General features: G+C 42.7%; 1 protein-coding gene across 1 annotated transcript in view; it reads left to right on the top strand.

Annotated features, from left to right (window-relative positions):
* Positions 1 to 20,272: 20,272 nt before the first annotated feature.
* The window catches only part of frmd3 (FERM domain containing 3), a 221,537-nt gene continuing 216,220 nt past the window's right edge, over positions 20,273 to 25,589 (top strand). The window contains exon 1 of the mRNA XM_060845125.1: positions 20,273 to 20,377. Coding sequence (XP_060701108.1) covers positions 20,273 to 20,377 — 105 coding nt within the window. The remainder of the gene's footprint in view (positions 20,378 to 25,589) is intronic.

The following is a 25,589-nucleotide window of genomic DNA, read 5'->3' as shown; positions in this document are numbered from 1 at the left end:
CAAGAAGGACGTACTGGCACTAATATAAGATTGTATTCATTCGAGTTTAAAAGGTTGAGGGGAGATCTAATAGAAACTTACAAGATAATGCATGGCTTAGAAAGGGTGGACACTGGGAAGTTGTTTCCATTAGGCGGGGAGACTAGGACCCATGAGCACAGCCTTAAAATTAGAGGGGGGTCAATTTAGAATGGAAATGAGGAGACATTTCTTCAGCCAGAGAGTGGTGGGCTGTGGAGTGCATTGGAGGTTGGGAAATTAAATGTCTTCAAGGTAGAGATTGATAAATTCTTGATCTTGCAAGGAATTAAGAGCTATGGGAAGAGTGTAGGTAAGTGAAGTTGAAATGCCTGTCAGCCATGATTAAATGGTGGAGTGGACTTGATGGGCAAAATGGCCTTACTTCCACTCCTTGGTCTGATGGTCTTACTCCTATTTCTATTGTTCTTAGTTTCTTCATTTAGACATTCAAAGTTTTATCTACTCTGAAAATTCAGATGAAAAATTTTCAGAACATTTTCTGCAATTTGTACAGAATGGATAATGCAGTATGTCCTGTTGACTAGATTAAATAATTACAATATTTGAGTATATGTAATTTGCATTATAAATGAAGAAACATAAAATAATAATGCAATAAGTTTATTCAAAGCTGTATTAAGAATTAAAGCTTTGTGAGCAAGAACTGTAGTTTACCGATGAAGAGAACTTTACCAAAGTTATGTTAAATATGGAGGTTGGAAGAACAGTGGGTGATATATAAATTGTTGAAGAGGACTAGAAAAGCTGATTCATTTCGAGATTGTACACCACCTAATCTGGAGGAATGAATTCTAGGATTTCTGAAGGAAACAAGGGTAGAAGTTGTGGAAATGCTAATCACAAATTTGCAATCCTGCTTGGTCACATCATTAGTGCCAGTGAACTCAGAACTGCAAATATAACACCCTTATTCAGGATAGGTAAAAACATAAACCTAACCAATAGACTGGTCAGTTTAACATTCCTTGTTGGAGAAACTTTTTGATCCATATTCCAAGAAAAAATTAACAGACATCCAGACTAGTGAGAACTCACATACGAGGAACGGCTGAGGATCCTGGGATTGCATTCATTGGAGTTTAGAAGATTGAGGGGAGACTTAATAGAAACTTACAAGATAATACATGGCTTGGAAAGGGTGGACACTAGGAAATTGTTTCTGTTAGGCGAGGAGACTAGGACTCGTGGACACAGCCTTAGAATTAGAGGGGGTCAATTCAGAACTGAAATGCGGAGACATTTCTTCAGCCAGAGAGTGGTGGGCCTGTGGAATTCATTGCCGCAGAGTGCAGTGGAGGCCGGGATGCTAAATGTCTTCAAGGCAGAGATTGATAGATTCTTGTTGTCACGAGGAATTAAGGGCTACGGGGAGAATACTGGTAAGTGGAGTTGAAATGCCCATCAGCCATGATTGAATGGCAGAGTGGACTCGATGGGCTGAATGGCCTTAGTTCCACTCCTATGTCTTATGGTCTTAACTAATATCAAGCAGCCAGCACAAACTTGTTTAGGGCAAATTGTACTTGACTAATTGACTGGATACATATTTGAGGGAGAAAACAAAAATATAAAGGAAAGGTAGTGTTTGAAATTAACTGGATTGCACAAAAGAGCTGACCCAGATTTAGTGAGCTGAATGACCTTCTTCTGTGATGCACCATTCCATGATCCCATCTCCAAATGTCATGAACTAAATTTTATGGTCAGCGGCAAAGCAAGAGTATTCATAGTTTATTGAGAAGTAAAGTTAGCAGCCTCTTTAATAAATATTTCACTATTATCACTGAAGTGATGCTGCTTCTGAGTGCAATGCTTTTTATTACTGGACATGCTCAGCTTTAAGCTGGAATGATAGAATAGACTGTAAGATTATGATTAGATTCCCTACAGTATAGAAATAGGCCCTTTGGTCCAACAAGTCCATATAGACCCTCCGAAGAGTAACCCACTCAGACCCATTCCCCATATTAACCCTGACTATGGGAAATTTTTAATGACCAATTCACCTAACCTGCACATCTTTGGATTGTAGGAGGAAACTGGAGCACCTGGAGGAAATTCATGCAGACATGGGGAGAATGTGCAAACTCTGCACAGTCAGTTACCCGAGACAGGAATTGAACCTGGGTCCCTAGTGCTGTGAGGCAGCAGTGCTAACCACTGAGCCCATGCCAATCATATGTAAAGATTTTCACAGACCACCCACTCTCTATCAGTAGGAACAAAGAATTGATAAACACATTTTAAAAACATTTTTACATGGAACATGTTAAAGATAGGGTACGCATGGGAGTGAATATAGAAGATTTTTATATAAAATTAGCTTAAAAATCTACCAATTAAACATTCAATAGCACATCATGATTATGAATGTTATTTTAAGAGCCAATTCTGTTGTTCATCAAATCTCATTTAATCACATTGCTGTTTAAAGCTCAGTTAAATTGAACAAGGTGTAAATTTTTTAAGGGTTATCAAAATGACAATCTCAGCAAAGAAATGTGAAATCCTCTTAGTGCTGAATTAATACAATAATTAATTAAGAGAGCAATCGTGCCACCATTTTCTTTAGCTTTTTGTCATTCAGATGAATCCAATATTTTTCCAAATTATGATCTCAGCCTTGATCACCTTTCCAACCCACATGACCTTTATTTCCTCTCTCCTATGTGCCAATTTGACTGTAAATTTTTGGAGCTCCTATAAGTTAACGTGTTATTTTATGAGCTTAAAATGTTGATATTTTTAATAATTCGCTGTTACATGCACTTTTCAAAGAGATGGTTTGAGGAGTTTGTCAGAGACATTTTTAAGGAAAAAAATACATTTCGGGAAGATTTTTGATTTAGTTGGCTGTGTCTGAATTGGGATCATAACAATTTAAGAACTAGGAGTAGGAATAGGAGTAGGTAATTCAGCCCCTTGAGCTTGCTTCACTCTTTATAGGATCTTGGGTGATATCATCTCAGTCTCAACTCCCCTTTCTTCCCCAGCCTCCATACTGCTTCAACCCATTACTATAAAACTCTGTTTATCTCTTTCTTAAATTTACCCAATGTCCTGGCATCCATCAAACTCTGGGTAATGAATTCCATAGATTCACAACCTTTTGAAAGAAGTAATTTCTCCTTAATTCTATTTTAAATCTTCTAACCCTTAACCTAAAACTGTGATATCTTGCTCTAGATTACCCCAGGAGAGGAAACATGCTCTGTACGAGTACTTTGGTAATCCCCTTTAGAATATCATATACCTCAAATAAATCTCTTCTCATTCTTCTAAACTTGAGAGAGTATAGGCCTAAACAACTCAATCCTTCTTCCTGAAACAAACCCAGAATCAATCAACTGCCTCCAATGCAACTGCATCCCTTCTCAAGTAAGGAAACCAAAACTGTATGCAATTATCCCTACTTTTATACTCTGTTCCTTTGGCAATAAATGTCAAAATTCCATTTCCTTTCCTTATTTCCTACTGTACCTGCATTCTAGTTTTTCATTTACAAAGGCACCTATATTCCTCTGCATACTGAAGTGTCTCTCCATTTAGTTAATAAGTTCCTATTCTTCTGACAAAAATGGAAAATGTCATTCTTAACCACATTAAACTCCATCTGCCAAATTTTGGCCCATTTACCTAAGTTATCCATATTCATTTGTAAATTTCTTGTTTCTTTGTTGTAATGTACTTTTCCATCATTTTTAGTGTCAGCTGCAAATTTGTGTACCATACCTTCTATCCCTGCTTCCAAGCCATAAATATAGATTGTAAATAGTTGGGCCTGAAGGACCAAATCCTGCAGCAATTCATTAATTATATCTTGCCAATCAGAAAAGACAATTTTTATACTGATTCCCTGCTTTTTGTTAGTTGTCAAATTCTCTATCCACGCTAATAAGTTTCCCTTAAACCATATGATCTTACCTTGTGTATTAACCTTTTGTGTGGCACCCTATCAAATGCCTTCTGGAAATCCAGATATATAACATCTACAGGATCCCCATTATCCACATTGCTTATTACATGTTCAAAGAACTCCAGCAAATTAATCAAACATGACTTACCCTTCATAAAACAATGCTGACTCCGATGGATTACAAAAAATCAAATATCCAAGTGAGCTCTAACTTGATTTCAGTTGCTTTTAAAAGCCAATGGCAAAGCAGCATTGAGGTTATGATATTGCTGTAGGTGATAATGATGAGTAGGGAAAAAAGGAATCACTTGTGTAAAGCAGTTTTAAAGTACAGTGCAGAGGATGGTGAAAATCAGAAGTTGAAGTTGAAAGGGGCAAGCACCAGATCAAGTGGGCATCTGTACAGAGGACATACATTAGTTGATGTTTCGGGTAAGAGAACTTTGTTTCTGAATCACTCTGTTCATCATGTTGCCTGATTTACATTCTTTTCTTATGGTGGAATTTTCCTAGGTCCTGTATATCACATGAGGTGGTTAGTAGTTGTGAAATTATGGTGAGATTGTAAAAATTAGATTCTTGATTTAAGCAAAGCATTGTTTGATTTTGCACCCAAGGTTTCAACAGCAAACAAAACTTGCTTGTGAGCAGCAAGAGGCCTATTTGCATCCATGTGCATGTCATTGTGACCTATTCTCACTTCATTTATATGCAATCCTCCATTCTACTAGATGATGGAGAGAAACTAGATAACAACGATTCCTGAAGTAAAAGTCAGAGTGCATACTTGGTGACTTCAGCTTGCTCCTTCAGGCCTCCACCCTGGTCACCATTCCCCTCTTATGAAGATGTGGGTGAACTATACCTTTTAAGAGATTTAAAAGCTAGTAGTGACAGCACCAAGTGTTCTCAATAAGATACAATGTAACATGTGCTCCAGTACTGGAGTAGCTGGCTGCCTGGAAATAACAAAAAAAAATTGAATTAGGCCAATCAGTTTAAATTATTCCTGAAAACATGCTAATTTCCAATTAAATTTGAATTGAGTTTGTTGACAATCTTAAAAGCCCATGACACAATCCGATGCTCTGGTGTATAAGACCGGGGAAAATTGAACAGTTGGGAAGAGAACTGCAAAGCCCCAGCGGGTAAAAGACTGCCTGGAAAAATAGCTCTCTTAAAATACCTTTTTTGATCAGTAACCTATGATGCAGAAATTCTTAAGAAGAAAAGAACATAGAACATTACAGTGCAGTACAGGCCGTTCGGCCCTTGATGTTGCGCCGCCCTGTCAGACTAATCTGAAGCCCTTCCTACCTACACTATTCCATGTACGTCCATTTGCCGGTCCACTGACGACTTAAATGCACTTAAACTTGGCAAATCTACTACCGTTGTAGGCAAAGCATTCCATACCCTTACTACTCTCTGAGATCCAAATAGAAGAACAGAAAGCTTCCTGGTTTTGAGATAAGAAGTGTTGTTTTGTAAATCTTAATTGGGGGTTTTATCAGACTAGTATTATAGAAGGGAAGGTAAAAGAAAGGTTAGAGTAAGGACTTGTACATAATTGTTAGTTAATTATTCTCTGTTATACTTTAAGAAATAAAGTTGTTAATTTTTACTTTAAATAGCTCTTGGCCACTTGAATTTTTACAGATTACTGCACGGGATAAATCTTTTCTGTGTTGCTGGTTTTAAATTAAGCAGGAGGGTTTACTCCGTGTTGTAACACCCCAACATCTCAAGATATGGTCCATGGTCAGTAAAGGCCTACATCTTTCATCGATAGATGTTGGCATCAACCATGGATGGGCCTTCACATATCATGGCAGATTTCAGATGCACTTCAGTACTGCACTTTGGAGCATGTTGGCATCTTGCACTATAATACTGCTGTCAGGTCACTTGCACAAATGGACAGGCACCCATTTTATGGGCAGTGGTGCATCTTGGGAATCTTGGCTTACTTCCTTAGGCACAAAGTGAGCAGTACTTGGATGCTCAGAGCATCTGTTTGCCATGCCTTTTTTTGCAGTTTGCTACCACATGTATGCCAAAGCATACAAGGCAAAGGGTCAAATGCTGGAAAATGGAATATGAATAGTTGTTTTTGACTGGCACAGGCCTGATGGGCTGAAAGGCCTTTTTTAATGCTTGAAACGTCTATGACTCTAACTCTCTGATATGTGGAATTTACATTCTCTCAGTCATTTTATTTTGCTTCCCTTTTTATTTGTAGACTGCAAAACCAGGCAACTTGTTATAGTCATTACCAGTGGTCAGAAAAGGGAGTGTTGCTTTATGGCCATAGCATAGACACATTGCTGCTGGATTAGCAATCCAGTAATCTAAGTCCTGGAAACACTGGTTTGAATCCCACCACAGCAGATCGTGGAACGTGAATGTAATTCAATCAGGGATTTTAACTTAAAATGATGGCCAGAAAACCATGGCTAATTGTCACAAAGACCCATTTGGTTCACTCAGATCATTTTTAAAGAAGGAAAGTTGACATCCTTATTTGGTCTGGACTAAATGTGACACCAATGAGACTGACACTTAACTGTCCTCTGAAGTGGCCTGTCAAGCCAGTCAATTGTAATGGTATCAAATAAAAAAAGCCTCAAAACAAATGGAACTGCACAGACCACCTAGCATTGACACTGTGGGTGCTGACAATAAATGGATTACAGTAGTTTAAGAAAGAATCTCACCACCATTTTCTTGGCAATCAAGAAAGGTAACAATCAGTGAGATGCACTTCCCATGATTGAATCAAGGCAAATGCCTACAACTTATATAACAAATACACTGCATTAGCTTCAACTAAATGGTCATGCCTCAAAGTCTAAGAGTACTGGTGCTTGTTGTCAGTCAAAGGTTCCAGCACAAGAAGTCAAGGGTATTGTCCGATAGCTGTCCAGGGGCTTCAACATGGTCATTCAGGTAGTTGTGGTCCACAGTGAGTCTTGCAGGTGCAGTGCAACCAGACTAGAGACTAGTGATAAGTCAGTTAGCAAGCTGCTCAGAGATAGCATGAGACCATAAGAAATAGGAACAGGAGTAGGCCATTTGGCCCCTTAAGCCTCTTCTACCATTAAATAGGATCATGGCTGATCTGACATTCCTCACATCCACTTTCCTGCATTTTCCCATAACCCTGACGAATCAGGATCTTGTCAGTCATTAGTCTGGCATCTTTCCAAGTCAGTCAAGGGTCTGCGCCATGGTCAGTCTGGGGATCTATTCAATGAATGTCAGATGGGTTATCAAAGGCCATGACTATGGTGGAAATATCATCTGTGGGAACTGGAGGCAACATGCTGGATTGCAGAAGGAATAATAATCGTGAAGGGGAAAACTCAGAATATAAGGTTGGGATAGGGAATGGAAGGCCAAGGGATAATGCAGAGGGGGGAGGGGTGCAGTTGGGGGTTATTAACAGTCATCATGCCCTTGGCTTTGATTTGTGTGGGAGTGAGATGTGAAGGATGGCAAAGAGGGACTGTATAATTAAGCTTGGGGTAAAATGGGGAGTTGAACAATTAAGTAAGAGTGGGAACATGGGAAAGATCAAAGCTGATAGGGTTCACAGGATTGGGGGAGCAAGGCAGAAAGGAAAAGAAGGTTTGAGAGAGAGTGGGCTCTACTTTGGTGTAGTGTGAAATCTTTCAAAAGGCAATAGCATTAAACAGATGCTTTCTCAGTACAGTTTAAAGACATCAATTATCATACAATTCCGTATGCGGTCCTCCTGCTTTGACCTATTGTGTTGATTAAAAATCCTGCCACGAGCACTCTGACCACATCATTCAACAATACACGAACCCTCCTAATGGCTGTGAAACATAAGTCAGATCAGATGAGCTAGGAGAAAGTGAGGACTGAAGATGCTGGAGATCAGAGTGGAGAGTGTGGTACTGGAATAATGTAGAAGGTCAGGCAGCATCCGAAGAGCAGACGAATTGATGTTTCGGGCATAAACCCTTCATCAGGAAGCCCATATCAGGTGAACTGTAAAGTTTACCCGAGTTGCAAAACTTGTAAACATTTTCCGAGGTTTCCCAGCTTTCACAAAGTGCAAGAGCTGCTCATTTCACACTCTGGACTATAAAATGTCCATACAGAGTCATAGTCACAGAGATGTACAGCATGGTCACAGACCTTTCAGTCCAACCTGTCCATACTGACCAGATATCCCAACCCAATCTAGTCCCATCTGTCAGTATCATCATCCTACGTAAAATGCTCTCTTTCTGAGGTATGAGAAATGTGCAAGGAGAGGTATGCCACACATACAATTTCCCACTGTGCGCCAGAAGACTTGAACTGCATACATTTGAATCATCAATCATGTGCAAGATTCACATCAAAGAATTCCATAGTCCTCCTTGTAAGAGGCCTCTATGTCTTGTTGGGGAGAATACACCATCAGATTGCCTAGAGTGGGGCTAGGGAGGGTAGCACTATTGCTACAGCAGACATTACCAGTTCCTGTCCCCAAACAGTTAATCACAGCCATGGGGGAGAACCTAGCAACTGCAGGGCTACCTGTCTGAAGTAACATTCCTCGCTGATTAGATCATGTCAGCCAGTATCAGACTGCCCGATTGAGAACTCATGACTAATAAAGGAACTGGTAACTGTCGAACGGTGTGAATTGCGCTATCGGAGTACATGGTTGTCAAAGCATCTGTTAATGTACCTACTAGAACGGATTCCCATCGAAACCCATGATAAATAATAATGATTGTTAATTCGCTTGCGGAAAACCATTGACTCTGTCACAGAGAACGCCTAGCCTGACAGACACATAGTAATGAGATCGATACTCTGAACAATGGACTATTGATTGCAGGGTCGGAACTGCCGACCCCAGGATGGCTGTACCACTGTCCGGCACAGCGGGAGCTGGACAGGCACCTCGATGCGGCCAATAGAGGCACAGACCCCCTCGCTCTCAGGTGTACTGACCAATGAGAGGGACGAACGAGGGAGAACTGACCGGGAACTCCTGGCGGCGCGAAGTATAATTGAGCCAGGTCCTAAGGAGAAGACAGAACGCCTTCTCCAACGAATTGCATGCTGTAGAATTTGTTGTATAGTTTGCCAGTTTTGATTCTGTAAAATAAACGGTGCTCTGCTCCAAACTAAAGAAGCTGGTGCGGTCTGTCCTTCCAAAGAACTTGCAAAGACTGGAATCCCGAGGTTCCGGCCTAACAGTCTCAATATTTTGAGGATGCTTTCTGTGATTTCTGAATGATACATTACTCAAGAGCTACTTTATTTCTGATATTGTCCATACATTCTTATTGAAACTGACTCTAATTAATTCAGGCTGTGGTTATTTCTGTGGCTGTTGGACTAAGAGGTTCCACTTTAATGATTGAAATATCTGGAAATATCTTGAAGTATCTGGAAACCCAGACCAGTTTTCACATCCAGTAAATGTGGAGTAGCAACCGTAACGGTAGTTTCCAGCCACAAATGCCCTCATGGTGTGTTGAAGATGCAGAATAGCCACATGGAATTCAATGCAGATGAGAAGGGGGGTAATGGCGCTATACTCTGATAAGGGGTGGAGGTCAGTATCCCATGACATCATGTTCAACATTTCTGTAATTGACTTTCTTTCACTGGGACAACTAAAACTGTAAGATGACTCCTCTATATCAGGTTCTCATGCAGATCGTGACCAGGAGTTAATTGCAAAGAACCCAGTGAATCCATCTAGATGTTGTGGGGAGGGAGAAAGAAAAATTGTGAGTCACTCATGCAGTGAAAGTCACATTCTGGTGAGCATATCGTGCCATGTCTCTGCAGCTGGCTGAAGAAGAAATTCCATAGATTGTTAACAATGTGGAAGGGTAATTACAATAAAGTTTCACATGTATCAACTTGTTATTTTAGCTGCAACTACTGGAATGAAGTTAGACAGACTAGCAAAACTTAGTCACACATGATGTCCTAACCGTGCATTTGTATTTAACAGGGGATGCTGATCTCTGCATCATCAAAACATTTACAATCAGTGAAATATGAATTCATGCAACTCAGTTCCACGGAATGAGGCTTACAAATAAATCCTGCCTGTATTCCTTTGGCTGCTGCACTTTCTGATGCTAAAGATGCTATTTCTTCCAAAGAACATCCTCATTGAATGCTGCAGCCTTCTAAGTAGTAAGACATTGATCTTCATTCACTATCACTTAGCCTCAGTGCTTTCTCCAGTTGTCTGAAGCAAAGAATTCAAGAATTAAGCATTATCTGTCGATATGATGGTGTCCAAAGTAGATGTAACCTGTCTGGGGGCCACATGGATCAGAAAACATTGGTGGGGCTCTTTCAATCTTTGAGTAAGTTTCCAGGCTCCCCCTGAAAAAAACTATTGTTTCTGTGTCTGTGAATTTGAATGAAGTTATCATGAAGACACCAGTGGGTCATCTCCAGCTGGCTCTGAGCAGGTACCTGGCCTCTGGCGGTCTCGAGTGCTAACAATCTGGGGAATTTCTTCTTCAGCCAGCTGCAGAGACATTGCAACACTGGAATGTGGCTAATATACCCCTGGAGCCTTAGTATCTGAGCTGGTGAAAGGGTACAGAAGGTAGCCTTGAGGATCTAAAAATTTGAATTTAGGCTGTTGTCAGAAGCAACAAGCATATGTAAATTTTTATTAAGCACAAAATGGCTTTTCAATTTAAAATAACACAACAAAGTGGCTGAAAGTAATGATTTGACTCTGTGAAGTTGTGCTGCTGCTTTGCTGAGTTAAGCTAAATAAGAGAATACAATGGAGTTTTCATAATATGAATTATAAGACAGTGATTTGGTATTTGAACTAACCTTGAGCTAGCAAACATGGGGTGATTCTGTGCATATAACAATTTCTTTCGCAGGAAATATCATTGGATTAGCCTGTTGTCAATCATGTCACTTTATTACGGTTGATTGGGCTTTTCTTGTAATTAAGAACCCTCTCCCAGGAAATATCTTTGGATTAACTTGCTGTAAATCATGTCACTTTATTAAAAGAATTCTGGGTAATCCAAGATGGAGGAAGGGAAAATTTTTTGGGTGTAACAGCTGCTCCTTTTCTAAGGTATTTTAGGTGCTGGTGATGATTCCCTCGAATTCTAGGAGCAGCAATTACTGTTTCATATGCTGTTGCATTGTTTTGGAACTTTGGAAAAAAAAGTCAGAACAATAGCAGTTTTAAAAGGGGGAAGAACAGACAAATGAAGCACATGGTGAGGACAGTGCAGGAGAGAGAGAGAGAGAGAGAGAGAACACCTGCACAGGTACTGCCTTTGCTGTTTTGAATTCATGTATTGCTGGACATTGGAGAGCATCTGAGAAAATTAACAAACAGTGAAATCCCTAATCTTGGAGGAACCTGTTTGGGCAAAGTTCACAGCACAGAATCAGATAAGTTAAACGTTGTTTTAAGTGTGTCCAATAGAAAGGCTGCAGTAGTGAATAGAGTGGGTTCTTTCTTGATTATATGTTTTTGGAGATATGTCGCTTGATTAAACTTAAAATACAAGCCATAACTGTTACTTTAACCTGGTGCAGTATTTTATAGAGGAATAAGATGGTGTTATTTTCTGGGCCTGTAAATTGTGAAGGAGCAAAAATGGCCTTTAGTACAGTGATATGTACTTCTTGTCAGATGTTGGAGTTTAAAGAGAGTTTAAGGGTTACTGTGGATTATATCTGCCATAAATGCTGTTGGATGCGAATCTTATGAGATCGAATGGATCGGTTGGAGAGACAGAAGCAATGAGGAATTTGCAACAGCAACAGTATGTGATGGATGGCAGTTATAGGAAGGGGGAAAGTCTCAGATACAGTCACATAGATGGGTTAACTCCAGGAAAGGTAAGAAAGGTCGGCACCTAGGGCAGGAGTCTTTTGTGGATATACCCATTTCAAACAGGTATGCTGATTTGGAAAATGTAGGGGGTGATGGATTCTCAGGGGAATGTAGCACGAACAGCCAAGTTTCTGGTATTGAGATTGACTCTAATGCAACGAGAGGTACATCGGCTTCCAAGAGATCAATTGTGTTAGGGGATTCTGTAGTCGGAGGTACAGACAGGCGTTTCTGTGGCCAGCAGCGAAGAAACAGAATGGTGTGTTGCTTCCCTGGTGCTAGGATCAAGGATGTCTGAGAGAGGGTGCAGAATGTTCTCACGGGGGAGAGGGGCCAGCAAGAGGTCGTTGCCCACATTGGAACCAACAACATAGGAAGGGAAAAGGTTGAGATTCCGAAGGGAGATTACAGAGAGTTAGGCAGGAATTTAAAAAGGGGGTCCTCGAGAGTAGTAATATCTGGATTACTCCCGGTGCTACGAGCTAGTGAGGGCAGGAATAGGAGGAGAGAGCAGATGAATGCATGGCTGAGGAGCTGGTGTATGGGAGAAGGATTCACATTTTTGGATCATTGGAATCTCTTTTGGGGTAGAAGTGACCTGTACAAGAAGGATGGATTGCACTTAATTTGGAAGGGGACTAACATACTGGCAAAGAGATTTGCTAGAGCTGCTCGGGAGGGTTTAAACGAGTAAGGTGGGGTGTGGGACCCTGGGAGATAGTGAGAAAAGAGATCAATCTGAGACTGGAACAGTTGAGAACAGAAGTGAGTCAAACAGTCAGGGCAGGCAGGGACAAGGTCGGACTAATAAATTAAACTGCATTTATTTCAATGCAAGGGGCCCAACAGGGAAGGCAGATGAACTCAGGGCATGGTTAGGAACATGGGACTGGGATACCTTAGCAATTACAGAAACTTGGCTCAGGGATGGGCAGGACTGGCAGCTTAATGTTCCAGTATACAAATGCTACAGGAAGGATAGAAAGGGAGGCAAGAGAGGAGGTGGAGTGGCATTTTTGATAAGGGATAGCATTACAGCTGTGCTGAGGGAGGATATTCCCAGAAATACATCCGGGGAAGTTATTTTGGTGGAACTGAGAAATAAGAAAGGGATAGACCCCCTAGTAGTCATAGGGAAATTGAAAGGAAACTTGTAAGGAGATCTCAGCTATCTGTAAGAATAACAGGGTGGTTATGGTCGGGGATTTTAAGTTTCCAAACACAGACTGGGACTGCCATAGTGTTAAAGGTTTAGATGGAGAGGAATTTGTTATGTGCATACAAGACAATTTTCTGATTAAATATGTGGATGTACCTACGAGAGAAGGTGCAAAACTTGACCTACTCTTGGGAATTAAGGCAGGGCAGGTGACTGAGGTGTCAGTGAGGGAGCACTTTGGGGCCAGCGACCATAATTCTATTCGATTTAAAATAATGATGGAAAAGGATAGACCAGATCGAAAAGTTGGAAGTTCTAAATTGGAGAAAGGCCAATTTTGACGGTATTAGGCAAGAACTTTCAAAAGCCGATTGGGGGCAGATGTTCGCAGATAAAGGGACGGCTGGAAAATGGGAAGCCTTCAGAAATGAGATAACGAGAATCCAGAGAAAGTATATTCCTGCCAGGGTGAAAGGAAAGACTGGTAGGTATTGGGAATGCTGGATGACTAAAGAAATTGAGGGTTTGGTTAAGAAAAAGAAGGAAGCATATGTAAGGTATAGACAGGATAGATCAAGTGAATCCTTAGAAGAGTATAAAGGAAGTAGGAGTATACCTGAGAGGAAAATCAGGAGGACAAAAAGGGGACATGAGATAGCTTTGGGAAATAGAATTAAGGAGAATTCAAAGTGTTTTTACAAATACATTAAGGACAAAAGGGTAACTAGGGAGAGAATAGGGCCCCTCAAAGATCAGCAAGATGGCCTTTGTGTGGAGCCACAGAAAATGGGGGAGATACTAAATGAGTATTTTGCATCAGTATTTACTGTGGAAAAGGATATGGAAGATATAGACTGTCGTGAAATAGATGGTGACATTTTGCAAAATGTCCAGATTACAGAGGAGGAAGTGCTGGATGCCTTGAAACGGGTAAAGGTGGATAAATCCCCAGGACCTGATCAGGTGTACCCGAGAATTCTGTCGGAAGCTATAGAAGTTGATTGCTGGGCCCCTTGCTGAGATATTTGTATCACAGGTGAGGTGCCGGAAGATTGGAGGTTGGTTGCACTGTTTAAGAAAGATGATGAGGATAAGCCAGGGTGCTACAGACCGGTGAGCCTGTCGGTGGTGGAGGGAAACCTGAGTGACTGGATGCACATGTATGTGGAAAGGCAAGGACTGATTAGGGATAGTCAACATGGCTTTATGCGTGGGAAATCATGTCTCACAAACTTGATTGAGTTTTTTGAGGAAGTAACAAAGATGATTGATGAGGACAGAATGGTAGATGTGATCTATATGGACTTCAGTAAGGCGCATGACAAGGTTCCCCATGGGAGACTGATCAACAAGGTTGGATCTCATGGAATAAAGGGAGAATTAGCCGTTTGGGTACAGAACTGGCTCAAAGGTAGAAGACTAAGAGTGGTGGTGGAGGGTTGTTTTTCACATTGGAGGCCTATGACCAGTGGAGTGCCACAAAGATCGGTGCTGGGTCTTCTACTTTTGGTCATTTACATAAATGATTTGGATGTGAGCATAAGAGGTACAGTTCGTAAGTTTGCAAATTACACCAAAATTGGAGATGTAATGGACAGCGAAGAGGATTACCTCAGATTACAACAGGATCTTGACCAGATGGGCCAAGAAGTGGCAACTGGAGTTTAATTCAGATAAATGCGAGGTACCTATTTTGGGAAAGCAAATCTTAGCAGGACTTATGCACTTAATGGTAAGGTCCTAGGGAGTGTTGCTGAACAAAGAGACCTTGGAGTGCAGGTTCATAGCTCTTCGAAAGTGGAGTCGCAGGTCGATAGGATAGTGAAGAAGGCGTTTGGTATGCTTTTCTTTATTGGTCAGAATATTGAGTACAGGAGTTGGGAGGTCATGTTACGGATTTACAGGACATTGGTTAGGCCACTGTTGGAATATTGCATGTAATTCTGGTCTCTTTCCTATCAGAAAGATGTTGTGAAACTTGAAAGTGTTCAGAAAAGAATTACAAGCATGTTGCCACGGTTGGAGGATTTGAGCTACAGGAAGAGGCTTAACAGGCTGGAGCTGTTTGCCCTGGAGCATCGGAGGTTGAAGGGTGATCTTATAGAGGTATACAAAATTAGGGGGGGCATGGATAGGGTAAATAGGCGAAGTATTTCGCTGGAGTCGGGGAGTCCAGAACTGGAGGGCATAGGTTCAGGCTGAGAGGGGAAATATATAAAAGAGATCTAAGGGGCAACTTTTTCACACAGAAGTAACAAAGATGATTGATGAGGACAGAGTGGTAGATGTGATCTGTATGGACTTCAGTAAAGCGTATGACAAGGTTCCCCATGAGAGACTGATCAGCAAGGTTAGATCTCAGGGAATACCGGGAGGTGGTATGAGTATGGAATTAGCTGCCAGAGGAAGTGGTGGAGGGTAGTACAATTGCAACATTTAAGAGGCATTTGTATGGGTATATGAATAGCAAGGGTTTGGAGGGATATGGGCCGGGTGCTGGCAACTGGGACTAGATTGGGTTGGGATATCTGGTCGGCATGGACGGGTTGGACCAAAGGGTCTGTTTCCATGCTGTACATCTCTATGCCTCTGTGTTGCTGGACAAATCTGCGCCAGGCTGCCTTAATTTATTAGCTGAAAATGTGTTGCTGGAAAAGCGCGGCAGGTTAGGCAGCATCCAAGGAGCAGGAGGATCGACGTTTCGGGCATGAGTCAGGAATGAGGAAAGTATGTCCAGCAGGCTAAGATGAAAGGTAGGGAGGAGGGACTTGGGGGAGGGGCGTTGGAAATGCGACAGGTGGAAGGAGGTCAAGGTGAGGGTGATAGGCAGGAGTGGGGGTGGGGGTGGGGAGGTCAGGAAGAAGATTGCAGGTTAGGAAGGCGGTGCTGAATTCGAGGGTTGGGACTGAGACAAGATGGGGGGAGGGGAAATGAGGAAACTGGAGAAATCTTGAATTCATCCCTTGTGGTTGGAGGGTTCCTAGGTGGAAGATGAGGTGCTCTTCCTCCAGCCGTCGTGTTGCCATGTTCTGGCAATGGAGGAGTCCAAGGACCTGCATATCCTTGGTGGAGTGGGAGGGGGAATTGAAGTATTGAGCCACGAGGCGGTTGGGTTGGTTGGTCCGGGTGTCCCAGAGGTGTTCTCTGATACGTTCCGCAAGTAGGCGGCCTGTCTCCCCAATATAGAGGAGGCCACATTGGGTGCAGCGGATGCAGTAAATGATGTGTGTGGAGGTGCAGATGAATTTGTGGCAGATATGGAAGGATCCCTTGAGGCCTTGGAGGGAAGTAAGGGGGGAGGCGTGGGCGCAAGTTTTGCATTTCTTGCGGTTGCAGGGGAAGGTGCCGGGAGTGGAGGTTGGGTTGGTAGGGGGTGTGGACCTGACGAGAGAGTCACGGAGGGAGTGGTCTTTTTGGAATGCTGATAGGGGAGGAGAGGGAAATATATCCCTGGTGGTGAGGTCCGTTTGGAGGTGGCGGAAATGACAACGGATGATACGATGTATATGGAGGTTGGTGGGGTGGTAGGTGAGGACCAGTAGGGTTCTGTCCTGGTGGCGATTGGAGGGGCGGGCCTCAAGGGCAGAGGGGTGGGAAGTGGAGGAGATGTGGTGGAGGGCATCCTTTGGTTTGGAAGGAGTAGCCATGGGCACCACATGGGCCCCAGCTATGCCTGCCTCTTCGTAGGATATGTGGAACAGTCCATCTTCCGCAGCTCACTGGCACCACCCCCCACCTTTTCCTCCGCTACATTGATGACTGTATCGGCGCTGCCTCATGCTCCCACGAGGAGGTTGAACAGTTCATCCACTTTACCAACACCTTCCATCCCGACCTCAAATTTACCTGGACCATCTCAGACTCCTCCCTCCCCTTCCTAGACCTCTCCATTTCTATCTCGGGCGACTGAATCAACACGGGCATTTACGATAAACCAACCGACTCCCACAGCTACCTAGACTACACCTCCTCCCACCCTGCCCCCTGTAAAAACGCCATCCCATATTCCCAATTCCTTCATCTCCACCGCATCTGCTCCCAGGAGGACCAGTTCCAATACCGTACAACCCAGACCGCAATTTCCCCCCAGACATGATCGACGATGCTCTCCACCGCATCTCCTCCACTTCCCGCCCCTCCGCCCTTGAGCCCCGCCCCTCCAATCGCCACCAGGACAGAACCCCACTGGTCCTCACCTACCACCTACCTCCATATACATCGTATCATCTGTCGTCATTTCCGCCACCTCCAAACGTACCCCACCACCAGGGATATATTTCCCTCCCCTCCCCTATCAGTGTTCCGAAAAGACCACTCCCTCCGTGACTCCCTCGTCAAGTCCACACCCCCCACCAACCCAACCTCCACTCCCGGCACCTTCCCCTGAAACCGCAAGAAATGCAAAACTTGCGCCCACACCTCCCCCCTTACTTCCCTCCAAGGCCCCAAGGGATCCTTCCATATCCGCTACAAATTCATCTGCACCTCCATACACATCATTTACTGAATCCGCTGCACCCGATGTGGCCTCCTCTATATTGGGGAGACAGGCCGCCTACTTGCGAAACATTTCAGAGAACACCTCTGGGACACCCGGACCAACCAACCCAACCACCCTGTGGCTCAACACTTCAACTCCCCCTCCCACTCCACCAAGGATATGCAGGTCCTTGGACTCCTCCATTGCCAGACCTTAGCAATACGATGGCTGGAGGAAGAGCACCTCATCTTCCGCCTAGGAACCCTCCAACCACAAGGGATGAACTCAGATTTCTCCAGTTTCCTCATTTCCCCTCTCCCCACCTTGTCTCAGTCAAATCCCTCGAACTCAGCACCGCCTTCCTGACCTCCCCGCTCCCACCTCCACTCTGGCCTATCACCCTCACCTTGACCTCCTTCCACCTATCACATTTCCAACGCCCCTCCCCCAAGTCCCTCCTCCCTACCTTTTATCTTAGCCTGCTGGACACACTTTCCTCATTCGTGAAGGACTCATGCCCCAAATGTTGATCCTCCTGCTCCTTGGATGCTGCCTGACCTGCTGTGCTTTTCCAGCAACACATTTTCAACTGTGATCTCCAGCATCTGCAGTCCTCACTTCCTCCTGCCTTAATTTATTAAACTGGTAACCTTAGCTTAAGCAGACTGTACTCCTAGTGATTCTTTTTGATCGATCCTGAGACCAAGAGGCCCTGCAAGGGGGGTCTGGATCTTCAGCCTCACTCATGCTTTCTCTGAGGGAGCTGTGGCTTCTTACTTAGCAGGAAGAGATTGCTTCTTCATGACAGATGGTGTGCAGATGCTACTGGGGCTTGCAGGAGACAGAGATAATGAGTTGTGAAATAAGGACAACATGCTTGGACATGGTAAGAACATGCTCACAGTGGTGGTAATTGGTAAACAGCCAACACTTGACAATGGAATTTATTTAATTCTTGGGACATGGCTATTTTGTTTTTACCATGATTGCTAATAATCCTCTCCTCTTAAGGCAATGATTCCCTCCTCATACAAGGTGACATGACAAATGTTAAGTATCCCCATTACCTGACTTGGCTCTCTTTGCCCTATTTTGGTGACAGGAAGGGACTGAGTAATATTATAGTGGTTGGCACAGCTTTCGTGCTGGTACAGATGGGAGAAAGGTGGTGAGGTGGCTGAGTAGGAAATGGCGAGATTAGATTACTTACTTACAGTGTGGAAACAGGCCCTTCGGCCCAAAACGTCCACACCGCCCTGCCAAAGCACAACCCACCCAGACCCATTCCCCTACATTTACCCCTTCACCTAACACTATGGGCAATTTAGTGTGGCCAACTCACCTAACCTGCACATTTTTGGATTGTGGGAGGAAACCGGAGCACCCGGAGGAAACCCACTCATGTGGAGTTAGTCTGTGGTTGAGATGGATAGGCGCAATGGAGGGAAGCAATTGATGAGTGGTAAATCCATGGCAGGAAGTGGTGCAGTGGCAGAGTTAGAAAGAATGTGAGTTAATAGAGGGAAGATGACTTGCAGAAGTTAGAGGGTCTTTAACTTTCTTCTTCTATTGCTGGGCATTCCATTAGATTGTGAACACCGTACTGACCAGGGTGAAGACTTTGGTTCCATGCTGAACATCTCTATGACCAGGTCAGCAAGGTCTGGTGTTGTAGTCACCTCTGGTAGTACCAAGGAAACGACATTATCCCGGGGTGCCAACTTGTCCCTGCTGGACCTCCCGGGGCAATTCTTCGAACATTGCAACGGTCAAGGCCAGTTACTGGCTTGCAGCGATTGGCCTGGTGCGCAGCTGCTGAGTGTCTCAGCTGATTTTTGGTCGTTCTCACCGGAAGATATTTGTATTGGGCCAGCGTCCAGAAGGAAAGTAATACGAGAGGAAGGTCAGGGCAGAACGATGAACGGAGCGAGAAGGAAAAAGTCATGCCGGATAGCACCCCTAACAATTCAGCGCAGCTGGGTTCTCACCCGGCTTGTAATCATCTACAAAGATTCTCTTCAGCAAAAAACAATGGTTGCAGTCTGTATCTAATTGACTTGTTTGGGGGAAGGGGTGGGAGGGGGGAGGTGGAGGTTGGAATCAATGCGAACAAAATTGCATTCAACTGGTAAATAATGCACCATTTCACTTAATAAAGTAACATTACAATGATGACAGAAAAATGTCAGAAGTACGTATCTAAATGCAGGAAATAACATCGATTGGCAATGTGCAAGCAGACAGTATAGCCGTGTGTATTCACATGAATGGGGAGATGCTGTGTACCATCCTCGCGCGGCTCTTTGTTCCTGCGACGGCCCGCTCCGCGCGCACCTGCTGCGCGTAACCGTGAGGAGAGCACGGAGCGCTGTGATTGGCTGAGCCTTGACTCCTGGCGCGGCGCGGCGTGCCCGCCCTCTGAGTGAGGAGGAGCTGGATCAGTGCATCAGAGAAGCATCATTGAAGCCGGTACCGTGAGCTCCAGCTACCATATACTGTACATCGAACAGGTGTTTGACTTACAGCCTGTTCTTATCCAGCAACGGAAAGAACACTTTCTGGTTTAAAATTCTATTGTTGGAGTTTCCACCCTGCTGCTTATGTTCTTCTTGCCGTACAAATGTCTACGAAATCTTGAGTGAGCATCTGAGATAGACTCCGCTTGACGCAGTCAGTGTTCTTCTCCATGTGGTAGTGTTTTCTTCATAATACGATACACGCCCAAGGCGTTTTCAGTTCAGTCGGGAGATGTTTGTTTTTGAGGTTGACGGCTTCTATGATTAATTAAGAGAAATTAGAATGGAAATGATCCGCTTTCGCAGTTCAAGTATCAAGTCCTTGAGCCAAGAGATCAAATGTACAATCAGACTGCTGGATGACACTGAACTACCCTGTATTATCCAGGTACTGTAATGGGGTTGATAGGTTTAACATTTAAAAATCTAGCCGCAATTAAACTACTTCGAAGATTCTTACATGAATTGAGAGTTTTCTCTTTGAAGCACGAGTATATGTATTTATTTGGTTGTTGTCAAAAACCTTTTGTTAATTTTCTTTTGGTAATATTGTTCTGAAATAGATTATGAACTAAAAGTACATGATGCATGTTTATTACTATATTATTGAAATACACGGACAGTTCCCCCGCCCTCACGTATCGTACTACGAAGTGATAATGACAAAATTATCACCATCATGTTGCCATTGGAATGATAACGATTAATTATAGCTTTTGATTTTCAGTTGATATTTTATGTGATTGGATACATTTACTGATCTGATTCCAGTTGTTGCTCCTTCTGAAAATTTGTTTTTTTAAATAAATGGACAAAGTAAATTTGTGTTGTATGAACGCACACACATGGGTTTCAGTGTATTTATCGTGGATATCCAATTTTTAAAAATTATTTTACACCTCTTGATTTCTGGACGCTGGTAGAGTGGTTAGTTATGAAGAGTTGCGTTCATCTTTGCCTTTGTGCTTTATTTGCAATACGTGAATTTTCTTCCAGCGTACTGATGCATATGGTGAGTTTAAGATCAATACATTACTCTATACCAGTACCGTGGAATCACAATAATAATGAAGCTGTTTTCACTTAGGCTAACACCACATTAAATATAGAGGAAAACATTTCAGAAGTGTTTTATTTTCTTACATTTCAATCACATTATTTAAAGCATTTAGGTGTATATTTACAATTTTTTATCCAAGATGTGAATTACTGTATTTGGGCAACATTGATGAGTTGATATTATTAGTATTCCATTTTGTAGATAATTGTCCTAACTGAATGAAACAGTTCTACATATTTTGAATCCATGCCTGCTAATAGATATTATATGCAATGCCATGTTCATTTACTTGAAGTAATAGCCTAGCTATTGGGAATAACTAACCCTAGAATAATTGATTTATCAAACATCTTATGTCTTGTTGTTGCAAATTAGTCTAATTGTTAGTCAAAGTTCGAGAATGTTATCTCTAATATGGTTTTTTGATCAATCATAGCAACCATTGTAGCTACCTTTTATAAATTATATAATTGGTCTTCCAATGTAGTATGAATCATTGAATACACTATAGAAGAGGCCCTTTGGTCCATTGAGTCTGCTACAACAAAATGACTCTTGTTTAAATCTACACTCGTCCCACTTTCTAGTACTTGTCCCACAACTTTGAATGTTATGACATTTCAAATGCTTATTCGAGTACTCTTTAAGGGTTGTTTCTACCTCAACTACCTTCCCAGCAGTGCATTCCAGATTCCCACCATCCTGTGTGTGAAAAGGAATTTCTTCACTTCTCCTTTAAACATCCTGCCTTTTACCTTTAAAATTATGACCCCTTGCTATTGACTGTTCAACAGCTACTTTCCATGCACTCTTTTCATGCCCTCATAATTTTATGCAACTCAATTAGGTCCCCTCTCAACCTTCTGTGCTTTAAGAAAACAATCCAAAGTTATCCAACCTCTCTTCACAGCTACAGTGTTCCATTCCAGTCAAAACTCTAGTAAATCTCTTCAGCACCCCCTCTAGTTCAATCTCGTTGTTCCTCGAGTCTCATGACCAGAACTGCAAGCAGCACTCCAACTGTGGCACAACCAAAGATTTATAAATCGCCAACATAACCTTCCAGCTCTTATAAATCATGTCATGACTGATATATGCAAGTGTTCCATATGTCTTCAGAATTGTGTTATTAATCTGTCTTGCCACCGTCAGGGCTCTCTGGACAAGCACCCTGAGATCCATCTATTCCTCTGTGCTTCTTAGTGTCCTACCATTTGCTGAGTATTGCCTTATTCCAAATGCATCACCTCACAATTTTCAGGGTTAAATTCCACTCTGTCACTGATCTGTCCATCGGATTAATCCATTTATGTTCTTCCATAATCTAACACCTTCTTCATTGTCAACCATCCAGCCATTCTTTGTCATATCTGCAAACTTAATTACCCACTGCACACCCAAACAACATTCTCATCGATGTTGTTTATATGTATCACAAACAGTAATGGATGCAGCACTGACCTCTCTGGTATGCCATTGGACACCAGCCTCCAGTCACACAAACAGCCTTCTACCATTAGCCGTTGTCTCCAATTTTGCATCCGACTTGCCAAATTACACCAGATCCCATGAGCTTTTACCTTTTTTATCAGTCTCCCATGTGGGACCTTGTCAAAGGCTTTGCTGAAATCCATATAAATTATATCAACTGCACTAACTTCATTTACAGACCTGGTAACCTTCTCAAAATTTTCGAACAAATTAGTTAGGCCTCCCTCTGACAAACTCCCTAATCAAACCTTGCCTGTTCAACTGAAGATTAATTCTCTCCTTCAGAATTTTCTCCAGTAGTTTCCCTACCACTGATGTAAGATTCACTTGTCTGTATTTTCTGGTTTCCTGCTTGAAAAATTGAACCACATTATCTGCTCTCTCGAACTCTGGCACTTTCCCTATGGCCAGAGAGGAATTAAAATTTGGGTTAGAGCTCCTGAAATTTCCTCCCTCATCTCCTACAGCAGCCTGCGATGCAACTCATCCAGACCTGGGGATTTGTTGACTTTTAATTCCATCAAAACCTCCACTACCTCCTCACTCCATATGTCAATGTTCAAGAAGCTCCAGTCTCATTTCCCAAATTTTGTACATGCATCCTCCTTCTCCCATGTACAGAAAAATGTAAAGTACTCATTTAATACCCTACCAATGTCATCCAGTTCCACACACAGATGGCCTCCTTTTCCCTAATGGGCACTCCCCTTAGATTAGATTAGATTACTTACAGTGTGGATAACCTTAGTTATCCTCTGACTCTTGATATGCTTATGGAGTATCTTGCCTTTTTCTCAATCCTACCCACCAGTTTATTTTCATTCTTTCATGGGAAAATGGGCACTGCTGGCTGGTCAGAATTTATTGCCCATCCCTAGTTGCCCCTGAGAAGCTGCCTTCTTGAACCACTGCAGTCCATGTGGTATAGGTAGACCCGCAATACCATTAAGGTGGGAATTCCAGGATATTGACTCAGCGACAGCGAAGGGAGGGCAATGTATTTCTGAGTCAGAATGGTATGTGGCTTGAATGGGTAATCGTAAGTAATGGTTTTCCCATGTACTGTATCTGCTGCCCTTTTTCGAGATGCAAGTGGTTATGATTTGGAAGGTGCTATTTAAGGATCTTTGGTGGACTTTTGCAGTGCATCTCATAGACAGTACACACTACTGCTATTGAGCTTTGGTGGTAGAGGAAGTGAATTTTTGCATCTGTGATCAGTCAAGCAGGCTGCCTTGCCCTAGATTGTGAGAATGTTCTTGAATGTTGCTGGAGCTGCTCTCATCCAGTGAAATGGGGACTATTCCATCAAACCCCTGACTTGTGCTATTTATATGCTGGAAAGGCTTTGAGGAGTCAGGAGATGAGTTACTTGTCACAGTATTCCTACCTCTGACCTGGTTTTGTAGCCACTGTATCTACATCATGAGTCCAGTTGAGCTTCTGGTCAATGATAACCCTCAAGATGTTAATAGTGGGGTGTTTATGGATAGTAACACCACTGAATGTCAAGAGGCAGTGGTTAGATTGTCTCTTATTGGAAATGTATCACATTTACATTGTGCAACTGTTACTTGTCACTTGTCATCCCAAAACTGGGTATTGTCCAAGTCTTATTGCAGTTGAACATGGGAAACCTCAGTATCTGAGGAATCATGAATGATATTGAACATTATGCAGTCATTGGCGAACATCCCCACTTCTGACCTTATGATGGAGGGAAGGTCATTGATGAAGCAGCTGAAGATGGTTGGGACGAGGATGCTACCCTGAGGAACTTCTACAAAGATATCTTGGAGCTGAGATGACTGACCTCCACCAACCAGAACCATCTTCCTATCTGACAGAGAGTTTGCCCCCGATTACCGTTGATTCCAGTTTGCTAAGGCTCCTTGATACCAAACAGTCAAATGCAGCCTTTATGTCACTGTTGCCTTACCTCTGAATTCAGCTGTTTGAACCAAGACTGTAATGAGATTAGGAGCTGAGTGGCCCTGGCAGACCACAAACGAAGTGTCTGTGAACAGTTTGTTACTGAGAACTTGCTGCTTCGCAGAGCTGTGGATGATCCCTTCAACTACTTTACTGATCATTGAGAGTAGAGTGATGCGGCAGTAATTGTCAGGCAGCATTTGTCATTCCTTTTGTATGCAGGACATACTTGGGCAATTTTCCACATTGCTGGGTAGATGCCAGTGTTGTAGCTGTACTGGATTAGCTTGGATAGGGGTGCGTCAAGTTCTGGAGCACATGTCTTCAGTACTATTACTGGAATGTTGTCAGGGCTCATAGCATTTGTAGTATCTTGTGCTCTGACCGTTTCTTGATGTCACGTGGAGTGAATTAAAGACTGGCAACTGTGATGCTGGAGGCCACTGGAGGAGGCCGAGATGGACCATCCACTCAGTACTTCTGCTGGAAGATTGTTGCAAAGGCCAATATTTTCTCATGACCCCTCTTTGCTCTAAGGAAATTAACTGGGGTCAATAATTTGTATTCTAATACATGAATGCTAATATCAAAATGGTCAAGATTCCATTTCTTAGTATCATTCAGCTGAGAAAACTATTATCTCAACTGGGTTTTTGAATTTGGATTCCACTAGGAAGTGTTTTCTAATTCTCACTTGGATCTCAGATGGATATGCTTTTCTTAACAGGACAGAAGTGGGTACTGCAGATGCTGGAAGTTAGAATCAAGATTAGAATGGTGCTGGAAAAGCACAGCAGGTCAGGCAGCATTTTAGGAGCAGGAAAATTGATGTTTCGATCTAAACGTTGATTTTCATGCTCCTGCTGTACTTTTCCTGCTTTTCACACAATAACACCACTTGACTGAAGGAAGTATTTTGAAAGATCTGAACTGATCATTTCTTTGCACTACAGAATTTTATTTTCATGCACTCATACCAAATAGCAATTGTATGTAATGACACAATGGGCGAGGAGAGGTAGAATGTACTAAAAATACAAGTTTTTCCTTTTAATTCATTCATGGTCTTTGGAGATTGCTGGCAAAGCTAGTATTTATTACTCACATCTGATTGCTC

This window comes from Hemiscyllium ocellatum, chromosome 2 (assembly GCF_020745735.1).
Source record: "Hemiscyllium ocellatum isolate sHemOce1 chromosome 2, sHemOce1.pat.X.cur, whole genome shotgun sequence".
Classification (NCBI taxonomy): domain Eukaryota; kingdom Metazoa; phylum Chordata; class Chondrichthyes; order Orectolobiformes; family Hemiscylliidae; genus Hemiscyllium; species Hemiscyllium ocellatum.
This window is presented reverse-complemented; position numbering and strand designations above follow the sequence as displayed.